At 42.7% G+C, this 22505-nt stretch overlaps 1 protein-coding gene across 1 annotated transcript in view; it reads left to right on the forward strand.

Moving 5' to 3' along the window:
• The first annotated feature begins 485 nt into the window (after positions 1-485).
• The window catches only part of BCL2 (BCL2 apoptosis regulator), a 197115-nt gene continuing 175095 nt past the window's right edge, over positions 486-22505 (forward strand). The window contains exons 1-2 of the mRNA XM_012446425.3: positions 486-1172; positions 1396-2266. Of these exons, the coding sequence (XP_012301848.1) occupies positions 1679-2266 (588 nt within the window). The 5' untranslated portion in view covers positions 486-1172; positions 1396-1678. The remainder of the gene's footprint in view (positions 1173-1395; positions 2267-22505) is intronic.

Here is a 22505-nt window from a genome sequence, read left to right on the forward strand (position 1 = left end):
GCCCCCGGCGGGGTGCGTCGCTCCCGGGCCCGCCGCGGCGCCTTTAACCCGGGCCAGCGAGCGGGGCAGAGGGGGCGGTGGGGCGGCTTAGAGGAGGGCTCTTTCTTTCTTCTTTTTTTGAATGAACCGTGTGACGTTACGCACAGGAAACCGGTCGGGCTATGCGGAGAATGAAGTAAGAGGACAGGCACCCCCGCCCCGCGCCCGCCCCCTTCCTCCCGCGCCCGCCCCTCCGCGCCGCCTGCCCGCCCGCCGCGCTCCCGCCCGCTGCTCGCCCTGGCCCCGCCGCGCCGCCGCCGCCGCCGCTGCTGCCAGCGAAGGTGCCGGGGCGCCGGGCCCTCCCCGCCGGCGGCCGTCTGCGCTCGGAGCGGGCTGCGCGGCGGGAGCTCCAGGAGGCGGCCGCAGCCAGCGCCGTCGCGCAGGAGCAGGAGGAGGAGAAAGGGTGCGCAGCCCGGAGGCGGGGTGCGCCGGTGGGGTGCAGCGGAAGAGGGGGTCCAGGGGGGAGAACTTCGTAGCAGTCATCCTTTTTAGGAAAAGAGGGAAAAAATAAAACCCTCCCCCACCACCTCCTTCTCCCCACCCCTCGCCGCACCACACACAGCGCGGGCTTCTCGCGCTCGGCACTGGCGGGCCAGGCGCGTCCTGCCTTCATTTATCCAGCAGCTTTTCGGAAAATGCATTTGCTGTTCGGAGTTTAATCAGAAGAGGATTGCTGCCCCCGTCCCCGGCTCCTCCATCGTCTCCCCTCCCCTGTCTCTCTGCCGGGGAGGCGTGAAGCGGTCCCGTGGATAGAGATTCATGCCTGTGCCCGCGCGTGTGCCCGCGCGTGTAAATTGCCGAGAAGGGGAGAACATCACAGGACTTCTGCGAATACCGGACTGAAAATTGTAATTCATCTGCCGCCGCCGCTGCCTTTTTTTCTCGAGCTCTTGAGATCTCCAGTTGGGATTCCTGCGGATTGACATTTCTGTGAAGCAGAAGTCTGGGAATCGATCTGGAAATCCTCCTAATTTTTACTCCCCCTCCCCCCGACTTCTGATTCATTGGGAAGTTTCAAAGCAGCTATAACCGGAGAGTGCTGAAGATTGATGGGATTGTTGCCTTATGCATTTGTTTTGGTTTTACAAAAAAGGAAACTTGACAGAGGATCATGCTGTTCTTAAAAAATACAAGTAAGTTCTCTGCACAGGAAATTGGTTTAGTGTAACTTTCAATGAAAACATTTGAGATTTTTTACTTAAAGTGCATTCGAGTAAATTTAATTTCCAGGCAGTTTAATGCATTCTTTTTAGCCGTGTTACTTGTAGTGTGTATGCCCTGCTTTCAGCCAGTGTATACAGGAAAATGCACCTGATTTTTTTAACTTATGAGTTTGTTTTTTCTTTAACCTTTCAGCATCACGGAGGAAGTAGACTGATATTAACAATACTTACTACTAATGTGCCTCATGAAATAAAGATCCGAAAGGAATTGGAATAAAAATTTCCTGCATCTCATGCCAAGGGGGAAACACCAGAATCAAGTGTTCCGCGTGACTGAAGACACCCCCTCGTCCAAGAATGCAAAGCACATCCAATAAAATAGCTGGATTATAACTCCTCTTCTTTCTTTGGGGGCCGTGGGGTGGGAGCTGGGGCGAGAGGTGCCGTTGGCCCCCGCTGCTTTTCCTCGGGGAAGGATGGCGCACGCTGGGAGAACAGGGTACGATAACCGAGAGATAGTGATGAAGTACATCCACTATAAGCTGTCGCAGAGGGGCTACGAGTGGGATGCCGGAGATGTGGGCGCCGCACCCCCAGGGGCCGCCCCCGCGCCGGGCATCTTCTCCTCCCAGCCTGGACACACGCCCGGTCCCGCCGCGCCCCGGGACCCGGTCTCCAGGACCTCGCCGCCGCCGCCCCCGGCCGCCCCCGCCGCCGCCGCCACGGGGCCTGCGCTCAGCCCGGTGCCACCTGTGGTCCACCTGACCCTCCGCCAGGCCGGGGACGACTTCTCCCGCCGCTACCGCCGCGACTTCGCCGAGATGTCCAGCCAGCTGCACCTGACGCCCTTCACCGCGCGGGGACGCTTTGCCACGGTGGTGGAGGAGCTCTTCAGGGACGGGGTGAACTGGGGGAGGATTGTGGCCTTCTTTGAGTTCGGTGGGGTCATGTGTGTGGAGAGCGTCAACCGGGAGATGTCGCCCCTGGTGGACAACATCGCCCTGTGGATGACCGAGTACCTGAACCGGCACCTGCACACCTGGATCCAGGATAACGGAGGCTGGGTAGGTGCACGTGGTGATGGGAGTCTGGGCTGAGGCCGCAGGTCCGAGATGTGGGGGTTGGAGTGCGGCGGGTGGGCTCCTGGGGTAAGGGGAGGCTGTGGGGCTGGTGAAATAAAATCAGGGTTGTTGCTTCCTGGCGTCCATACCTCTTCCTCTGGACAAAGTGCTCTCCCCCAACCTGACTGATGACGCCCGCCATCTAAAAGTCTTTAACTTGCTCGCTAGTTGACGAGGTCCAGTAGGATGTGGTGGTCAGTGGTACCCCTTCAGGGTTTCTCGAGCTGGAGGTCCAGGAGTCCCCAGGACCACAGTTTCCTGGTCTGAGCAGCTTGTTGGGACCCGAGGGAGGTTTCAGGGACTGCTTATGAACCAGATGCCAGGTTGGGTCTTGACAGTCTGCATCCTAAACAAGCTCCCCTGAGACACGCCCCTGGTGCACTTAAATTTGAGAACACCCCAATGAGAAGAACAGACTCCACAGAAGACTAAGGGTACGCTTTTTCTAACTCGGTAAAATTTTCCAAAAGAGGAAAACCAACCTGAGTCCCTTTCCCTGGAAAACTTAGTTGTGTTTGTAAAGAGCTCAGTTGACATTCCAAAGTCCTTGCACTGGAATCTCCAGTGTGTGCCATGTTGCCAGTGGGCGTGACACAGTGTCTTGAGGGGTATTGGTCTATGGCTTTGCTACCTCGTCAGTGACAGAATTTGCATCGGCTGCATTCTTTATGTTCTATAATTTGTGTATGAGTTACTAATTTACTAGAATGTTGTTAGAATCTTCTGTTTTTCACCATCTAGAGTCGACCTAATTTTGTGGTCTCCTGAAAAAATTTGCATCTAGGTATCTATGTACGGTGTAGAAGAATTGATTGCTAGCTGTAGATTCTCTCATACCCTGACTTTAGTTGAGTGATTGATACCTGTGGCTTTGAAGAACATATGTGAGATGATCTTTTTCTGGTACTGTGCTAGATAGAGCTTTCAACATTATACCATACAGTTGTACTTTTCTGAGATTCTTTAGGGGAGGGGTGCAGCTCCTGAGAGTCAAGGATTGTAATGGAGAGCTATATCTCATACCTAAAATGATGAATTTATAAAAAAGTAATTCCTGTCTGAAGTGTTTTTTTTTTTTTTTTACAGTTTTTGTTTTAATCTGAAGAGTTATCTTTGAAAAAAAAAAAGGATGCAATTCAGTGCTTCCTTTTATAGTCTCTTGGGAGAATGACTAATGTCATTACTTTATAGGTCCTAACAGGAGAAAAAAGCCTAGAAATGACTGCAAGTGGATTAGATGTCAAGAAGCACACTACATGTTTTTATTACATTTCACAAAGTGTGCTCATGTTAAGGGGCCAAATAGAGAAAAGGCCAAGAAAAGTAGGTGATTGATGGGAACATCTGATCTTATTTGACCAAAGTTGACAAAATATTGATGCCACTGTTTGGTGTTTAAAAGTAAGATGAACTAAAATACCCCAATTTAAATTTCTAAAATTTAAATGCTCTTGTTGAATTGTTTATTGAGATCTCACATTATCAGATCCTTAGTAATTCTGGAAGAATTTGCTAAAGGGTGAAAAGAATATTTTTGTTAAATATTTGGTTAAGTAGGTGGTTTGATTTTTAATCACCATAACTAAAGAGGTTGGAACTTCCAGACTCCAAAAGGATCCTTTTAAACCAAAGTAAAACTGATTTAATAGTTTCACCATTTCATATTTTCATGAAAAATTCATATTTAAAAATTTTCTTTCTAGTTGAAGGAAATCCAAGGTGGTAACTGGTATCTGTCTATCAAGTAAGTTAATAAAAACATGGGAAACAGAGACACATGTTGATGATAGGAATTAAGATACAACCTTGGTATTTGCTGCTGAATTTCAGTGTTATCATCTCATGGAACTGAAGGTTTTTTTTTTAAGTAAAGGCTCACTTTTTTCTTTTTTTAAAACAGAGTTTTCATAGTAGGCCTATCTTTTTGGTCAACAGGTATCTGAGGTTGGTAAATGCAAAGGCAACATTTTGTGATGCCAAACCACAATGACATACCATAGAACATGATAAACATTTTTTGACAAAACTGCTTCTAGTAAAAATAAATCATACAGAAGCACAGATGGCTGATGGTAAAATATGTATTAGATATTTCAGAACAGAAATCTGTAAATTTCAGAACAATGCATAGATGGTGACTATATAGGAAAACAAAGGAATTTAGAGTATGTATGTATGTGTGTGTGTGTATAAATATATATACACACACACACACACACACCAGGAAATGCACTCATAGGACACTTTGGAATAATAGTAGTAGTATTTGAGAATGATAAATGATTTGCCTATCATTTCAAATGTACATTATTAATCTAAAAGTTATTTTAGGCATTTGGCATACAGACAGATTTTCTTCAAATTTTCACCAATCGGGATTACATCTCTAATAATATGTTGTATTTTACAGTGTAGTCTTAATGGTAAAGCTTCAGAAGAGAGCTAGCATATTTTCTTGACATGTGCCAATAATCTGCACTGTCCCCAGGGTTCAGTGGATAAGCCCATCTCCTGAATACTACACTGAATACTCCAGGCTTTAGACTTCAAGTCATGTCTTTTTCTTTGCTGCTGCTCCTACAAAATGAGAACCTTGAGAGGCTGAGGAAATCTGTTTGAATTTTGTGTTCCATAACATGGAGAAATCAGGTCCTTGGAATGATCAGCCTCTGATAGACTGTCCCAGAAGACTGCAAATTAAATAAAGACTAAAGAAGTAATTGGGTGTAGAGTGGAGTGTGGCTTTATTGCTAGGTCTGAATAAGGCATTGTGTGGCATCCAGAGAGAGGCAGGACAGAGGAAGCAGTGAGAGAGCAGCAATTCTAGAAAATGTGGAAACCTTGTTTCTCAGTGTGGCTTACAGACCAGTAGCACATGCACCCCCTGGGAGCTTCTTAGAGAAGCAAAAGCTCAGCTCCCACCCCAGAGCTCACATATTCTGAGTCAGAATATGTGGTCTGTGCACATTAAAGTTAGAGATGCTGGCTACCATCCTTGGTTCCTGGTGGCATCTTTTAGGAAGCGTTGCTACCTGGAATGGATTCTGCATTGTCCCCTTCCAGTGACCTTAAAGATCTGTAGTATTACTTGGAATTCTGAATATTCCGCTATTGTTATCTGACTTTAGGAAGACATGAATTGGGATGAAGGAGAGATAGCCAGCAGGTAGATTACTACAAGCCCAGTCTTCTCGCAAATATTTTTCATGGTAGTTATCCAATTTGTATTGGCATCACTGGTCCCATTAAGAAGTAAGATAGCTTTTCTTCTTCAGTTAAAGGCAAGAGAATGAGCTCTTTTAATAGCTCTGTTAGTTATTATTTTATCTCCTCCTGACACAGTTTAAATTCTGGAAATGACTTTAGTGACCTTGCAACAGCTTTAAGACAAAGGGACACTTGCAGGCAGGGGTTGAGTTGTGGGCAAATGATGGTGAGTGACTTCCCAAACTGAACTGTGATGACATTCAGCTTCATGTCTTAGGAGAGAGTGAGATATGGACTACTAGAAAAATGAGATGATTCAGACAGGAGACTGGAGGAGATGGGCTTTATTCTATTGATGAGATGGTAATCCGACTTACTTTTTGGTCTTTTGGTGATGGTGGTTTAGAAAGACAGCTTCCTTTTCATTAGTTAGTCAGCAAGCAGTTTTTCCTTTCTGAATGCAGTCCACATCCAGCAAAACATTTGATTAACTAGAAAGCAATACCATTCTCATGCCAGTGTACAAATTATATGAAAGAGCATCATTTTTCTAGTATCTGAGGATTGGCTGTGTATGGCCAATTTTGGCAGTGAAACGATAGGATTAAAAATAGCTTGAAGATGATCTAGTCTTAAATAATATATTTCATGATGAACTTTCCTTGGGAAAGTGCATCTTTCTGCCTGTTAAGAATCACATGATCCCTTTCAATAATTTATTTAGTAGAATAAAAACATATTATTGCTCCTGGAGTTTTCAGTCATGTGCTGTGGAGTGATTATGCTTCTGGACCTTCATAAAATTTTATAGTTAACTTGAGTTCTCTTTTCTGTTTTAGGGCCTTTGTTGCTTTTTAATGTCCATTGAAAACATGGCTTTCTTTTGTGCATTCTTTACTTTGAGTTGTACTTTCTAATGAGAACGGATTGTCCTTTTTAGCAATCTTTGATTGAACTGGTACATTTCAGATTACTTAAATGTCATCAGGCCACACAGTGTACCAGGTAACAGAAAGCCACAGATTTAAAAAAAAAAGCAAGCAAAATTCTTGTAATTTTTTCTTATCTCTGTTCCAGTCCTATTGTGCTTTTTGGAGGGATGATAAGCCCACTCGTGAGTGAGTGTGTGGGTGCTGTGTGCGAGGCTTCCCACCCAGCGTACCTCCGCACCCATTTCTAAGGTCACTCATGGTGTCTTAGCAGTAGTTTAGCAAAGCAGTATCTCAGCAGAAGTGCATTTGTGCTAGCAAACAACACTGTCTTTGTCGTGTACAAGTAGAAAGTTTTCTTTTTTCCCCCAGAGATATATTGTATTTGAGGTTCAAAGGTTCTGTTCAACCTTTTTAAGGTAATCTAATATCACCTTATTCAGGTATAACAGTAACTTCTCAATCTGGTCATCCTTTCTGTCAGCTACATATAGGAGACCACTCCGAATTTACTCCACTGTGAAGTTTCTCTTTCATGCCTCTTGGTTTGGTTAAAGCAACCTTAATGTTTGATGTCTAAACAGGATCAATGATGAAAATCATCCAAGGACTGAGACAGTTATTCCACAGACGTGATTGCCAGTCTTACATGAGTTCTGCCCTGGGTTAGGCTGGAGGCATGGGAAGGAGCCTCTGCCCTGGATAAACTCACAGGCGAGTGTTGCAGGTGCCTGAAGAAACTCACAGTTACTGTACTGCCTGATAAGCATGATCCTAGACTCAGAGACTTAGAAGGAAGAAGCAAGTAACTATAAGTTATTTTGTGTGTACTTCAATCTTGATCTAAGAATGTTATTTCTGACTATGTGGCTGTTCATGTGTGCATTAGGCCTAATTTAAATAGGGTCAAAATGTAGATACTCTAAAAAATACTGTATAACATAGACATATGCTTAAGAGAACTGAAAGGCAGGGGGAGTTCCCTTGTTAAATATTAACCCACTAAGCACTATTTATGCACACTAAGAAAACTTAATAAACAACAGTCTACAATTTTTAAAACATTTCATTAATTGTTTTTAAGTAAAAGACAATCAAGGCTCTGAGTAGACTGACTGGAACAGGGTAATTTGAAGAACTATCTTTCTTAAATAACTTGTATGCCAAAAAATACAAGGAGGTTTTGAACCAGAACAGGGCTCTTCCTTTGAGGGAGGGAAAAAGCTCCTGTTTTGTTTTGCTTTGAGGTTCTATTACTGTTCTGTTTATTGAAACACATCTACAGTGCTAGTTACAGAACTTCAAAGTCCCTTGTGATGCTCCTGTTCCTAAAGAGCAGGTGTTTGCCTTCGGACTTTTTGGGCTTATGGTCCTGTTTATTTGAATGGAGATTGTAAAACTTTTAAAATGCTAACAAAGCTGTTTTCACTTAAAAACATATTTTTATAGATTGTCACTTGTCGTTCTGATATATGCCCAATTCTATATATGCCATAGCACCATTTCTTTGCTTGCCATTTGCCAGACAAAAGATACGCCCATCTGTCCTTCAGCGTGAGTAAGGATTGAATGATTATTCCTCTCTCTTTCAAGTCATGGGGCTTTCTCATATGTCCCACCACCCCTGTGACCGCGACCATCCCCCACCTACCTCGTCATTCCATCAGAGAGGGACCTCTCAGGCGTAGCTCCTTGTTAACATCCAATTAATGAAGGGTAGGATTCACCTGAGGAAAACAGCCATGCACTTAGATACCAGCAAAAGGGAGCAGAAGTGGGGAGTTAACCAAAGTGAGAGGGTAACCCTCACCCCAAACATGCTGCAGGCAGCTGGGCAGGTCAAAATTCTGTGACCAGATACTATCCTTTCCCTCCAGAAATTATAAACTTTAACCCTGTGCAGAGAAAAGATAGTATCTGCTGGCAAAATTTTTACTTGCTTTGATTTTGGTAATGCAAGATTATAGTGAGGTTATACTTGAGCCTCTGATACATTTTTGACTAACTAAACTAAAATAGCTTAGGGTAAGGACTACTTCCCTAAATGCCCTTTTAAACATGTGAGAAAGGGAATCTCCCTGACATACCGGTATGGCCACTTGTAGCAATATACTGAGAGTGACTTGCGTGATCTTGGGCGATCAGTCGTATTCCATGAGCAGGTTAACTATGGAAGACACCTGCCCTTGACCACCGCGTTTGGGCCATGTATGCTTCGATGGGGAAATTTGCGTTTCCGTTCTGCTTTCTGTTTTGCCTTCAATACGGGATAGAACCGTATTCCATTTTTAGTTAATAATCAGCTCTCTGGGGCTTCCATGTAATGAGTCAGAAACTTATGACTGACTCCACTCTGCTCTTTATCATGTCTCCCAAAAACAACCCGAGAACCCACTGTGTCAAGTGAAGCTTTAATTTTTCAGGGGAGGCTTTTTTCCATTGAGACCAATACATCCTTTCTTGTGACAGATCCAGTTACTGTATTTCTTTATTTTTAACTGTCGAACAGACAGTTAAGCTGCAACAGAGTATGGTGAGTTTACCAATTTTAATGCTTGGAGCACCAAACAAAGGATCAGTGTTGCAGGTTGTCTTTTCTTGACTTTTCCCAGCTCTCCTTAGCAGATAACTAAGATGATATTTTTCCTGCTTTACAACATGATGAATGCTATATCTCTATATTAACTCTGAAACTGAATTGCAGCCAAATATTCCTCTCAGCTGCATTAGAATTTTCTGAGAGAATATGAGACACATACTTAGTCCTCTTAGTTCAATGCTATATCTCAGATATATTGATATCTGATTTACAATTAAAATAGGAAGAAAATTAAGTACAAATTATATAATCAGCTTTAAATATTGATTTATCTTTTTTAAAAAAAAGCAATTCCATAAAGGATGGCGGCATTGGCATTTCTGGGTATAAAATTTCAGGGCTATCTCCTAGCCATTCCCTTTATGGATTCCTGCCAGCATCTTTAAACACACACACACACACACACACATACACACACACATACACACATATACACACACTGAAAACACAGAGAGAGGTTTTGAGATATTTTATAACAAAATTATAAGAACAGTGAGACAGAGCCACTTACTAACCATTAAACTGATAGTGTAAGAAGACAATGATTGGAAGAAGTCCTAATTGAGGGAAAAGAGCAGTTGTCCACAAAACTTAACCCTGGGCTCCTAGGAACCAGGGCAGGGATGGTCATGGAAAGGGTTTTCAGGATCTGGTTATTTAGGAAAGGATGCACGCTTTTATTTACTGAAAAAAAACATTGATTGAGGCCCTACTCCATGCAAAGGTGTTTTAGGTAAGCAAAAAAAATGTCTAAGATAACTTTTGCCTTCAAGGAACTTAGCAATCAGTAGGGGACCAAGACAAGGATGCAAATCGCTGTAATCCTTGGCAATGTGTAGTAGACAGAGAGGCCCAACCCAGCTACAGTGGTATCTAAAGAGCTTCATGCAGGAGATAATTTTGAGACAAGTTTTAGAGAAGAGATAGGAGATATGGGGAGAAGGCATTTCAGGTAGTGGAACCAGAGGCATCGAAGCAGGCAGGAATGTGTAAGGTGTGTTTGGGGAATTGTGGAGAGTCTGATTTGACTGGGGCGTGGAGAACTCTCCTGAGATAAGGCCATAGCTTTGAGAACTTACCACTGCATACTAAGTTGAGAAATTTGTATAGACAGCCCTCCCTATCTTTGGGTTCCACATCCATGGATTCAACCAACTTCGGATCAAAAATATATGGGATAGGCCAGGCATGATGGCTCAGGACTGTAATCCCAGCACTTTGGGAGACTGAGGTGGGCAGATCACTTGAGGTCAGGAGTTCAAGTCTAGCCTGGCCAACATGATGGAACCCTGTCTCTACTAAAAATACAAATATTAGCTGAGCGTGGTGGCTTGCGCCTGTAATCCCAGCTACTCAGGTTGCTTGAACCCAGGAGGCAGAGGTTGTAGTGAGCTGAGATTGTGCCATGCACTCCAGCCTGGGCGACACAGCGAGATTCTGTCTAAAAAAAATAAGAGACAAAAAAATAAAATAAAGTATATAGGAGGATCTGCAGGCTACATGCAAGTACTACCATTTAATATCAGGGACTTGAGCATCTTCAGATTTTGGTCTCCATCAGGGTTCCCAGAGCCAATCCCCTGAGGATACGGAGGGACAGCTATGTTTAGCTATACCAGGGAAGTTGAAAGGATGTTGCAAAGGTTCTGAGACAAGGCGGGATGTGTGGGTTTGAGGAAGATTGACAGTGACTGAGGCTGGATGGGGAGACCAGGTGTGAGGTCCGAAGCACAGTGGTGGAACGGAAGGGACAGGACTGATGCAGGTGTAGAATCAAAGGACCTACAGCAGGTCGAATGTGAGGAATGAGGGAGGGAAAGAATCAGGACTCAAGTGCCATCCTGGCTGGCTCAGAAAATGATACTGTCTTCCAGAGAGAAAGGAAAGATAAGAACAGTTAAACAGTTACTGCTTTGTGGGGTACACGTGATGGATTTAATTTTGGACGTTCCAATATGATATCCAAGTGGAAATGCCCAGTAAGCCTTAGACATAAGGATCTGGAGCTCAAGAGAGAAATTGAGGCTGAACCATAATAAGCCTTTCCCCACAAATCATGTAGGTTTCCCTTTTGCCTGCTTTTACCGCCCAAAGTGGTCCTAACTGCCACTGCTCATGCTATCTTCTTTCACTACTGCTGTTTGCACCCACTTTTCCCAAGGGCGATCTGTAGATTGCATGGATTGGGTTAAGGTGGGTAACTTGAAGCTTTACTGTTGAAAGCTTGGCTTCCCCACTACCAGTTGCCAACTTAACCAATACTTCAACTTGAGTCAAATTAGTATTGTTTGAAATATCCCAATAGTATCCTCTACGTGTGACTCTAGGTCTTACAAAATCAAGGTGTCCTTTCTCATTGGGACTTCCTTATTAATAAAATATTTCTTCTATTAAATTCAACCTGGCACCTAGCATAGTAGGCACACACAGTGATTTTATTTATTGAATGAATGAATAAAATGATTATGTTAGAAGCATTTTGAGCAATTCATCCTAAGCAGGATTTTCTTCTACATCTTTTATTATAGTTTGTGTGTGTGTATGTGTGTGTACGTGTGTTTGTACGTGTTGTCTGAAATGTCCCTTCCTACAGATTCATTAATATTTAACAGAAATGAAAGAAGAAAAATACCTATTAAGTGTTTTGACTTCATCCTCTTCATTGAATTGAAAACGTATATCATTTATTCCTAAAGAGAAATCTAGATTTTACTTTATATTCACATTTGACATTTATTGGTCCTTAATGCTTATATAGATACCAGCCTGCTGGTTGTCACATTCTATCTGTTTATACAAAGGTTGTAGACACACAGTCTACATACACGTGCCTAGTTGCTCTCATTCTTTCTGTTTCACATCTCAAGCCTAACCCAGACTGAAAGGGTTTTGAAGGCTGAGATTATTCATCACCCTATCATAGAAAGCAGGGCCAGCCCAAGGTTCTCACCATGGGAACAAGGTGGATTTTGACTCTGATCAGTGCTGTAGCTCAAATATAAAAAGAACTGCAGCATAGAAGTCACAAGGATGAATGATCCCCGCGTTCTTCTCCCATAAAAACAAGCAGCCAGTTGAAGGTGGAAGTCAGTACACTTCAGCATTCCCAGAGGTGGGAGGCCCTAAGATTTCATTTCTGAAGACACTGCTCACCGAGAAGATCACCTGAGACGTCTTAGATAAAACAACTGCCTGGCAGCTTTTGGCTAAGTTCTCTATTCTGGTTGAAGGCAGCATCACAGGCTATCTGTGGTTTTAACAACTGATGGAATTTGTACTTTGAGAACCCTCATCCCTTGGCATGAAGCAAACTCAAAGCGTCGGTTGTCATCTGTTTGAGAAAGATTTTGATTTGTTTACTTGTAATGAAGCTTGACCATACTTCTCCAGGGGCTTTTAAAAAAGATGAATGTGTCAGATTGTAGATTTGTCCCCATGAATGAAACCACAAGCAAATTCTCTTCTCTCTTCCAGCCTCCCTTCCTCCCTCTCGTTTCTTCAGTGGCCATCTGCGCATTATGTTCCCATTGCCAGGCCCTCTTCAAGCGGCTTATCTATGAGTGAATTCAGAAACTTCAAATTATAAAGGACACCCAGATAATTGGCCTGTTCTCCAAAGTATCTGTCCCCTGTGCTGCTGCCAGATTCCTCCTTAATGAATACATCCAGTGACAGTGGGATTCTTGAGCTTGTCCGTATCTGTGAGAAAATGAGCTCCCCTGCTTTGTAACAGCTTGTGGCTCAGAGAAAAAAAAAATGACAGCCATTCCACAAGTTTCCTTTGAATGTAGTTTTCTTTCCCATAAATGATACTTTGAGAATACAGTTAAGGGGTTATTAGTTTTCTATTTCATGCTTGGCCTGTGTGTGAGAATAACACAAGCTGTCACTGCAAATCAGTAGCTAAAAATGCTTTGTCTGGTTAATGTGAGCATTTAATATTTGGCTCAATTAAAAATTAACCGATGAAAGTACATATCATTGGAATTCGAAAATACCTTTTGTAAAGAATACTTAAAGGGCACGACCGATGAGTAAACCAGTGCTTTTAAAATATGGAGAATATAGGGAAATTTAATGTCAGTTGGGATACTCGACTCTTCTTTAAAACCTCTCTACCCGTTTGACATGGCAGGATATTGACAAAGAGTGGCCTCATTGTTATGGCAAAGGACCCACTTGCATCTCTGTGTTTTTAAGTGAATAATTGTTTCTTTGCACTCCAGTTACATGATTAAAGCGGACAGAACAAGAGATCAGTTATTCCTTTATACCATACTTTTTAAAAAAAAATTAGCGAGGTCCTGGAGAAGTTGGAGCTGAGAGCAAGACAGGCGTGACTGATAGTCTAGGGTGGGGTGTCCAGTCTTTTGGCTTCCCTGGGCCACATTGGAAGAAGAAGAATGGTCTTGGGCCACACGTGAAATACACTAACATGTATACACTAACATGAATGATAGTTGATGAGTTAAAAAAAAAAAGCAAAAAATAAATCTCATAATATTTTAAGAAAGTATGTATACAAATTTGTGTTGGGCTGTATTCAGAGCCATCCACCCACCATGAGTTGGACAAGCTTGGTCTGGCGGAGTGAAGACCATTCAACAGCAACCGCAGGAGAGCATGCTTAAAGTTATGAGAATAGATGCAGCAATAGTGGGGCATTTATTAGAGTCAAGGAAGCCTTCCCAGGAAGGGGACTGAGGCCTGAAGGATGAGCAGGAATCAATCTAGTGAAGTGGGTGGGAGGAAGCAAGTGTGGCCCCAGGCAGAACTTTGGGAACAAAGGCCAGAGGCAAGAGGCCACGTGGTGGACTGCAGGAACTGAAGAGTTCAGGCTGGCTGGAGTGGAGCGTGCAAGTGGGTGGGTCAGAAACATGATGCTAGAGGTGGCCCACCCTGGAAGGGTTTGTTTCAGATAGATCACTCTGACTCCACTCCACACCGTTAATGAGACGGGGGAGAAATCAGTGACCAGATAGGAGGCTCTTTCAGCAAACAGGCAAGAAACCAAGTGCCTGACCTAGAGGAATGGTAGTGGGAACAGAAAGAAATTGCTAGCTTTGCACAATGATTAGGACTAGAGCGGAGAGATGTTTTTGGAGGAGGTAATGATTGACTGAATGCTTCAGAACATGTCTCATTTCTTCCTAAGCTTTGCTGGTCTTTCTGTATAATTTGGAAAGAATGTGGTCATTGTTCTGGTTATATCCAAATGCTGTTTTCCGTGGTTTTTGTTGTTGTTGTTTTGTTTTGTTGTTGTTGTTGTTTTTGGAGATGAGGTCTTGCTCTGTTGCCCAGGCTAGAATGCAGTGGCACCAGTGCAGTTCGAGGCAGCTCACTGCAGCCTCCAACTCCCAGGCTCAAGCAATCCTCCCACCTCAGCCCCCTGAGTAGCTGGGACCACAGGTGCTTGCCACCACACCTAGATCATTTTTGTCTTGTCTTTTGTAGAGACAGGATCTCACTTTGTTGCCCAGGCTGGTCACAAACTCCTGGCTTCAAGCAATCCTCCTGCCTCAGCCTCCCAACGTACTGAGATTTCAGGCATGATTCACCTCACCTGACCTTATACAAATATATATTTTTTCTTATTTCACTTTTAAAAATATAGTCTGATTTAAAACTCTATTTTGTTAGAGTTCACCACTTTATTAACCATCAGTTAATAAAAGTATGTTTGAGGAAAGAATTCAATTATGAAAGGTAGTTTTCAGAGAATTTTTTTTCAGGTGAAAAAATACAGTGCTATCTTGCCTTTATGTAGAATTTTAAAGTTTCCAAAAAAAATTCCGTATCTGTTGGCCCATTTGATCTTCACAACAACCCTAAGCAAGGCAAGTATTGTAGTCCAGCTTCTCCCTACGTTCCTCCCCCCACACACTGTTATTTGTTTATTTCCACATAAAGAAGAAAGTTTGGCCAGCAAAGGTGTGTAAGAGCCAGGAAGCAAAGGAGGGGCTGCTCTTCATTCCCTGGCCTGGGAGTCCGGTGGATATTTCTTTATCCTGTGCTACTTCTCTGGATATGTGTTCATAAGGACACAAGATTGCGAAGTAGAGACTTAAATATCTTGCATTTTGAAAACTAGTATACGCTACTGCTTTCTGTCTCAAACACGTTCAGGGAAATTGGAATGCAGTCTTTTCTTTCTGGTTCCTTTTCCTTTGATTCAGCCTTTGCAGTGTTGCTCACGCTTGCTGCAGAGGGGCATCTAGCTGCTTCCATTTGGTGCGTACACATCAGCTGAAGACCCTGTGAGGATGTGCTTGTGAGCCAGGTGGGCTTGGACACTAGCTGAAGGGCCAGTAGTAGGATTGCTGTGCGAGGTCTCTAACACGTGAAGAGACAGCCCGTAAAACAGCTCCTTTCAGCAGGGGCAAACTAGAATTAGATGAACACGTGTGACTGTTTTCGCTTGTTGACACCCGATGAGTAATGGTATTATATTAACATGCTGTTTGCTGCCTTTATTTCTTTGAATCCCTCAGTCCTTGTTTATTATTTTTGAAGGTTGTAATTAGCTTTAATCAGATGTGTCCATAGGTGTGTAGGCCTGTGAATGTTGCTCTTCCATCTTTTTTCCCAAGAAAATGCCACATTGGACCATCAGGAAAAATAACTAATGGGTACCAGGCTTGATACCTGAGTGGATGAAATCATCTGTACAATAAACCCCAACAAGTTTACCTCTGTAACAAAGCTGTACATTACCCCTGAACTTAAAATAAAAGTTGAAAAATTTTAAAACAAAAAAATAAAAAGAACAAACACTAATAAATATGAAAAAGTCCTTCAGAGTCTTTAAATTTGCTCATAGAGCACTGACTGAGACACCATCTCCTTTAGTAATGAAATACAATTTAAAAAATAAAATTAGGCTCCTCCTTTTAGGTGACCAAAAAAATTTGGCATGTGTTTTTTTGAATTTTAAAAATGGTAGAGTCTTCATCAGTAGGGTTTCCACCATGTTAAAGGGCATGTTACTGCAAGTTCATTAAATCAACAAATATTTATAAAGAGCCTATTCTGTGCCAATCATTGTTCTAGGGGTTGGAGCTATAAACATGACAGGTAAGAACTCTCCTATCTCTTGCGAATCCCACATTGTGAGGAAGTCAGAATAGTAAACAACTTAATAATTAACAATATAACGTAAGGGCTACGAAGTAAAGAAAACAGGGCAGTGCAGTAGAAGGGTGCTGAGGGGACAATAGTAACTTTTTCCTTAGTCTTTGAGATTTTTCTAGCAATATTACAGGTTATACAGAGGAGATGTAATGGATTTTTCTTCATTAATAGTTAAAAACAGTGTTGTACCTTAAAAATAGTAAATGTATTAGTATAATATAGCTCTTACATCAGTTTAAAATAAATTACCATGAATAATGTAGACTTAAAAGAGACTTTTGCTATTTTTGGCTAAAATGTTTAGAGCATTCTTTTCCTTACCTACTCATCCTTCTCATCTTCCCCATTTCCATTTATCACAGTATTGGTCATTGGCCTCAATCACTGAAAGTCAGGAGGAAGGAAGGAAATGAATATTTAGTGAACCCCAATATGTGCCAGACCCTGGATTTAACACTTTTAGGGATAGGAGATTATTTAACCTCAATAATGTCTCCCAGAGGGCAAGAAGTGGATTTATAGATGTGGAAGCAGAAGTTCTGCAAAGACTTTGCCTGGTGAGAGGCTAAACCAGCATCCTTTATTTAGGCAATCCAAGTGATGTTTATGTCCTCTGGAACTTAAATTAAAAAAAAAATTAAACAGAAACATATTACAAAAGCACAACTTTATGCATGTGACTTTTTGGGTTCTTTAGGAAGCCAGTTAGTAACTAGAAGGTGCAGTCTTTCTTGCAACACGGAATTTTAAACTCTTTTTTAGTTAGAAAATAAATGAAACTTTTTTTCTGTCTCCCTTTTGACTCCTAGAGTCTGTTTAAATAGCCTTTGAAAAATAAGTAGTAATCACTGCTTCCTACCAAGACCAGGCACCTGATTCAGAAGCTCTCACAGGGGTCAGAGTGTGTGTTGGCAAAACAAACCCACAGTGCCTTCCTGGTTCCAGAGAAATGATCTCACTGTCAAATTGTAACCTGCCTAATACCTTAATAAAAAGGTGGGGAAAGTCTGCGGTTTTACCTCTGGTATGATCCTTATCCCTTCACTCTTTTTTATTTTAAGCATGACCTTAGTGTTTTTTTCTTCTAGAGTCCAGAGGTGGAATGACATGTTACTCAGGTTTACAAGATCAGGATGTATCTGTTTTCATATTCAGCTGTAAATTTTATTCTACTTAAAAACAAACCCACCTTCAGCAAGCGAGGGTGTCAAGGGAGAGTTCTTTCCATCCCCCTCAGTTTAATTTGGATACATTTGGCCCAGAACAGCACAGTGTTTCCATAATAACATTTGAACAGGATGCCCTTGTGTTATTTGCAGGGCTAAGGGAGTTTCAGCATGGGCCAGGAAACTTCTTTCTTAAAAGAAACACGAAATTCTGACAAGATAGGAAACTCTTACTGCATCCTTACTAAACCTCTTTTTTTTTTCTGCTTTCTCATTTATTTACATATCTCTTGTGTTATGAAACACATATAGGTTGAATATTTAACTCAATCTAAGTTCAAATGCAGAATAAGTCACTCTTCAGAGGGACAAAAATAATGTTTTGAGTGGTTTGTTTAATAAAGCACATATTTAAAAATTTCAATTCAACATCTTCCCTGGGCATAACATGTTATGACTTTTTAGAGTGAACTTCATGGTACTTCAGAAGGAAGCAAAAAAGGAAGGGAAATTATTATTCAGGCAGAGGGACAATAGTGACCTTTCATTAAGCAAGACAGAGTTCACCACCATGCTCCCCAAACCCCGCGCTCTGTGTTAGGTGAACTGAACAAGCCACCAGCTATTTCCTCTCTCTCTCTCTCTCTCTCTTCTTTTCTTTTTCTTTTCTCTCTCTCTCTTTTTGAAATGGAGTCTTACTCTGTTGCCAGGCTGGAGTGCAGTGGTGTAATCTCAGCTCACTGCAACCTCTACCTCTCGAGTTCAAGTGATTCTTCTGCCTCAGCCTCTGGGGTAGCTGGGATTACAGGTGCCTGCCACCACGCCCGGCTAATTTTTTGTATTTGAGTGGAGACAGGGTTTCACCATGCTGGCCAGGATGGTCTCGATCTCCTGACCTCGTGATCCACCCGCCTTGGCTTCTCAAAGTGCTGGGATTACAGCCGTGAGCCACTGTGCCCCGCCTCTTGTCTCTTTTATAGACCAGACTGCTTTAAAAATATTGGTCCAATATCACCTAAAATGTTTCATTTATAAGCTATAACCCGACATTGTAATATTTAAAAGACTGCTTTATATAGTTTTTACATATCCTTAAGATCCTAGTGAATTCAGATAATCAGTATTTTTGCTCTTTTAACAGCTTTACATGTGACCTCTTAGTTTTAGATGTTGATCTCAGGACAAAGGAAGAGTAGCTTTGGATTCTGTGCGGTGGACAGGCGCACTGGTTTCCTGTGTGAAAAGGACAAAGCCCCGCCCCTTCTGGAGCTCAGTTCTCTTTGGAATTATTCATAATGTCCTCCAAGAAGCTAGGAGTGCCTGTTTGTCGACAGTACTGTAATTTGTGAGTAAAAGATCTTTATGACTGCAAAAGACATTAACACCTTCAGAGATCTTACTTTCTTGATGACGGTCTGAATCACAACTAGGAACTAGGACATCATTTCAGCCCCTTGTGTGCAGAGGGATGCCACGAAGTTCATATGCTAAAGTTTATAGCTGTTACCCATGAGAGCTCAGCCACCCTTCTCAACCAGTTCATGTAAACATCCATCTGTATAAATATGCAGATGATATATACATAGGTATATATGTATATGGTGTGTGAGTTAGCACATACATAACATTTACCATTTTAACCAATTTTAAATGTATAGTTCAGTGGCATTAAGCACACTTGCATTGTTACATAAACCATTGTTGTGTAAACCATTACTACCATCTGTGTCCACAACTGTCTCATCATTCCAAATGGGAACTCTACCTATTAAACAATAACTCCCTGTTTCTTTTTCTCCCCAGTCCTGGGTAGCCACTATTCTATTTTCTGTCTCTATGAATTTGACTCTTCAAGGAAGACTTTGATTCCTGCCATCAGTGGAATCAGGCAATATTTGTCCTTTTGTGTCCAGCTTGTTTTACCTAACTTATTTTCAGAGTTCATCCATGTCGTGGCATGCGTCAGAATTTCATTCCTTTTTAAGGCTGAATAATATTCCATACCATTTGCTTTTTTAAAAGCCCATTTTCTCACAAAGTTGGTTATCATTTTCCCCCCAGACAACAGAAACAGGAAATACATTAAATTAGAATTGACCTGACAGAGGAGGTCATGGAGGCCCGTACATTATTTGAAGAATTATCTTAGAGTTTGACAGCAAAGAAGAAGACAAAAATGGTCTCAAAACCAGCTCAGGAGGCTCTGAGGCTCTTCTGTGTGGGGCAGGCAGTCACAGAGATTCGGGATCTGTAACACAGGACGGTCTTAGTGATTCCTAATGATGCTGCTGAGTCATCAAGACAGAGTTGTTTTCCGTAGGAACAGCCGAAGAGTTCAGGGAAAGTGGGTAGTAAGTTGCAGAAATATCTCCATTCCAAATGGTTAAAATTTTTTAAAAGTTTAGGCTTCAGTCATCTGAAAAATTTCCTTATGTGAAATGATTCATTTCAGACTGTAGTGAAAGAGAGGAAGCCAAGCAATATCAAAGTAAATATATATGTTAAATAGGCAAAGAGACCTCCAGGGGCATTTGCTGACTTCTTTCATTCTTTTTCGTCTCTGACCTCCCTTTCTAGAGTAGAGAATTAGTAGGAACTTGACTCAAGTAGATAGAGATGTAATTTCTGGGGGAGCTTTTGCTGCCTTACTGCATCTAAATTATTCTGTCTGCGCATAAATTAAATTGTGCACATATTTAGAATAGCTGCCTCCCCTGCTGCAGGATGCATAGAGTGGTTTTTGTGAGGAGCTGCTTTGCAGCCTTAACTCTGCCTCCTGACTTCATTTTGAAACCACTGTACAATAAAACGTGGTCATTTGTTTGTTCCACATTCTTTGTGCCTACTGGGTTTCTGGACATGATCTCTGGCCCTGGGTAGGGGGGGCAGTCTCCTGGGGAAACAGACACATAAACAGATCTATTACAGTCCAGTGAGTTTTTTCCTGGGAAAGTTAAGGATGGTTTCACAGAGAAGGTGCCATTTGGCCTGGGCTTGAAGGATATGTAAGAGTTTTTTCAAAAAGAAAGAAAGAGAGAAAGAGAGAGAGAGGGGGAGAGAGAGAAAAAAAGAAAAGAAAAAAGAAAGAGGTCTTACTCTCTGGAGAATGTGAAAGGGTACCATATGCAAATAAGCAGAGGAATTGAAGGGCCTGCCAAGCTTGGGAATGGCAAAAAGGTCAGCATGACCAGAAGAAAGGGGTTTGGAGATGGATTGGAAAGGGGATACTTGGGAAGATATTGGAGGCTTACTCTCCAAGGCTCTGTGTGCCCCACTAGGGAGTTCGATTGGATCTTTCCTGCAGTGGAGCGCCAGTAAAGGTTTCTAGCAGGATAGTAAGCGACATGACCGGATTTTTTTTGTTGATGAAAACACTGCTGACAATAGCGTATTGGTGGCAGTGAGGGCATCAAGGGGGCCAGATGGGAAGGTGAGGTCAGGTGCCCAGGTGAAGTTGCTGGGCAGCTGCCCTGAGGCATGGGCAATAGGAACTGCCAGGGTGTGACTTCCTAAAAAGGTGTTCTAAAGAAGGATCAGCAAGGCTGTGCACAGCAGATCATCGCTGAATTCTCAGTGCTCAGGGCAAAGCAAGCACATAGTAGATGCTCAATAATGATCAAATGAATGAATGGACGGGCAGCTGGGCACACATGACAAGCAGTACTAGCAAGTGTTAAAGTGACACCCAGCTATTCTCATGACAGTGATAAGGCAGAGGTTCACATGGCCTGTACTTTGCCCAACGCTTTCTAAACATTCTATCGCTATTCGCATATTTCTTTGTTATAACAGTCCTGGGAGCCGGTGGCGTTTTCATCCTTGTCTTGCAGATGAGAACACCGAAGCTTGCAGAGGGGACTCATTACAGCTGTTTCGGTGACTGAGCTGGAATTTGAACCCAGGCAGTTTCAGAGTACTTTGTGCCCTTAAGTCTGATGCTCTGCTGCCGCCCAGCTTTTGAGCCTTCCAGGAAGCTGCTTCTTTCAAGGCCTCAGAAGTGATGACTCGGGGCAAACCTCTGTAGTGGCAGGATGCAGAGAAGCCTGTTTAGGAAACCATTTATCTCACGTAGACATGCCATCTGAGATGACCTCAGTAGAAATAACAGTGGCAATGATAACAGCTCCAAACCCTTTTCCCTGGCATAAGAAACTAGTTTTGTAATGAAAATGGAATTTCTCTGGAGAATAGTCCTAGAAAGAGGCAGTTGAGATAAAAATAACAAAATGTAAAATAGCATTGCATTGTTTTCTGTGTTTTTCCTCCCACCTCGTCCTTCTCTGTTGTGTAATTTACCTTGTCCCCTTGGCCATGGGTAGGTTGGGTGTCACTGTGACTTGACTCCTGTCCTTTGGCCCAAAGGAAGAGATGAGTGTGTGCATTTAGGGGCAGCTATTCGCATCTTGCCTGGAATTTGCCCTCAGCATAGCTAGCTAAAAGGAGGAGAGGCCCTTTAGGGTAAACCTTGCTTTAGGAGTCGAAGCCCTTGGCTTTCTGGAATGAAGGGTGGTGAGTTTGATTTCCCAGACGGCCCATGGGCCAGAATCCGAGTTCCTTGGCATTCAGGTGTCTGTGGCGTTCTGGATCATTACATCTGCAACTGAAGCTGTGTTTTCAAGCCATAGGTCAGCGTCGTGTAAAATAAACTCTTGTCATAACAAAGGATGCAGCAGCCAGATTATAGCTCGGAGTTCCTTCACTCATTTACCCCAGAGGACACTGATTTTCATGTCAGCATAGGGAAGCGATTCCATTTGTGTGCCGATTCTAATTGTGGGTCTGTCTTGCTCGACCACCGTCGTAAATGGTGATAAATAGTGGTGGCCATAGCAGCACAGAGAGAGAGTGCCGGCCTGGAAACCCAGCCAAGCTCTCTTGGCTCCAATTTTATGCAAATTTGCCTAACAGAATGCAAATGATTTCACAGGAATACGGATTCCAGGGACACGTGCTCATCTGTTTTCAGCAGTGTTCCTGGGCGTTTAGAAGCAGCCACTTGAGAGGCCAGGCAAGTCCACAGAGAGGCAGGCTAAAGGTGGCTTGCGAAGGAATGGCTCACCCCATCGGCCGATGCCACGCCTGGAATTTCATTATGAGCAGTGACTTTCCCTTCGGCGGTCCGTGAGCCAAGACTTCTGTGTTTTGGGAAC

Source organism: Aotus nancymaae, unplaced genomic scaffold (assembly GCF_030222135.1).
Source record: "Aotus nancymaae isolate 86718 unplaced genomic scaffold, 86718_ANA_hifiasm-v0.15.2.pri h1tg000020l, whole genome shotgun sequence".
Lineage (NCBI taxonomy): Eukaryota > Metazoa > Chordata > Mammalia > Primates > Aotidae > Aotus > Aotus nancymaae.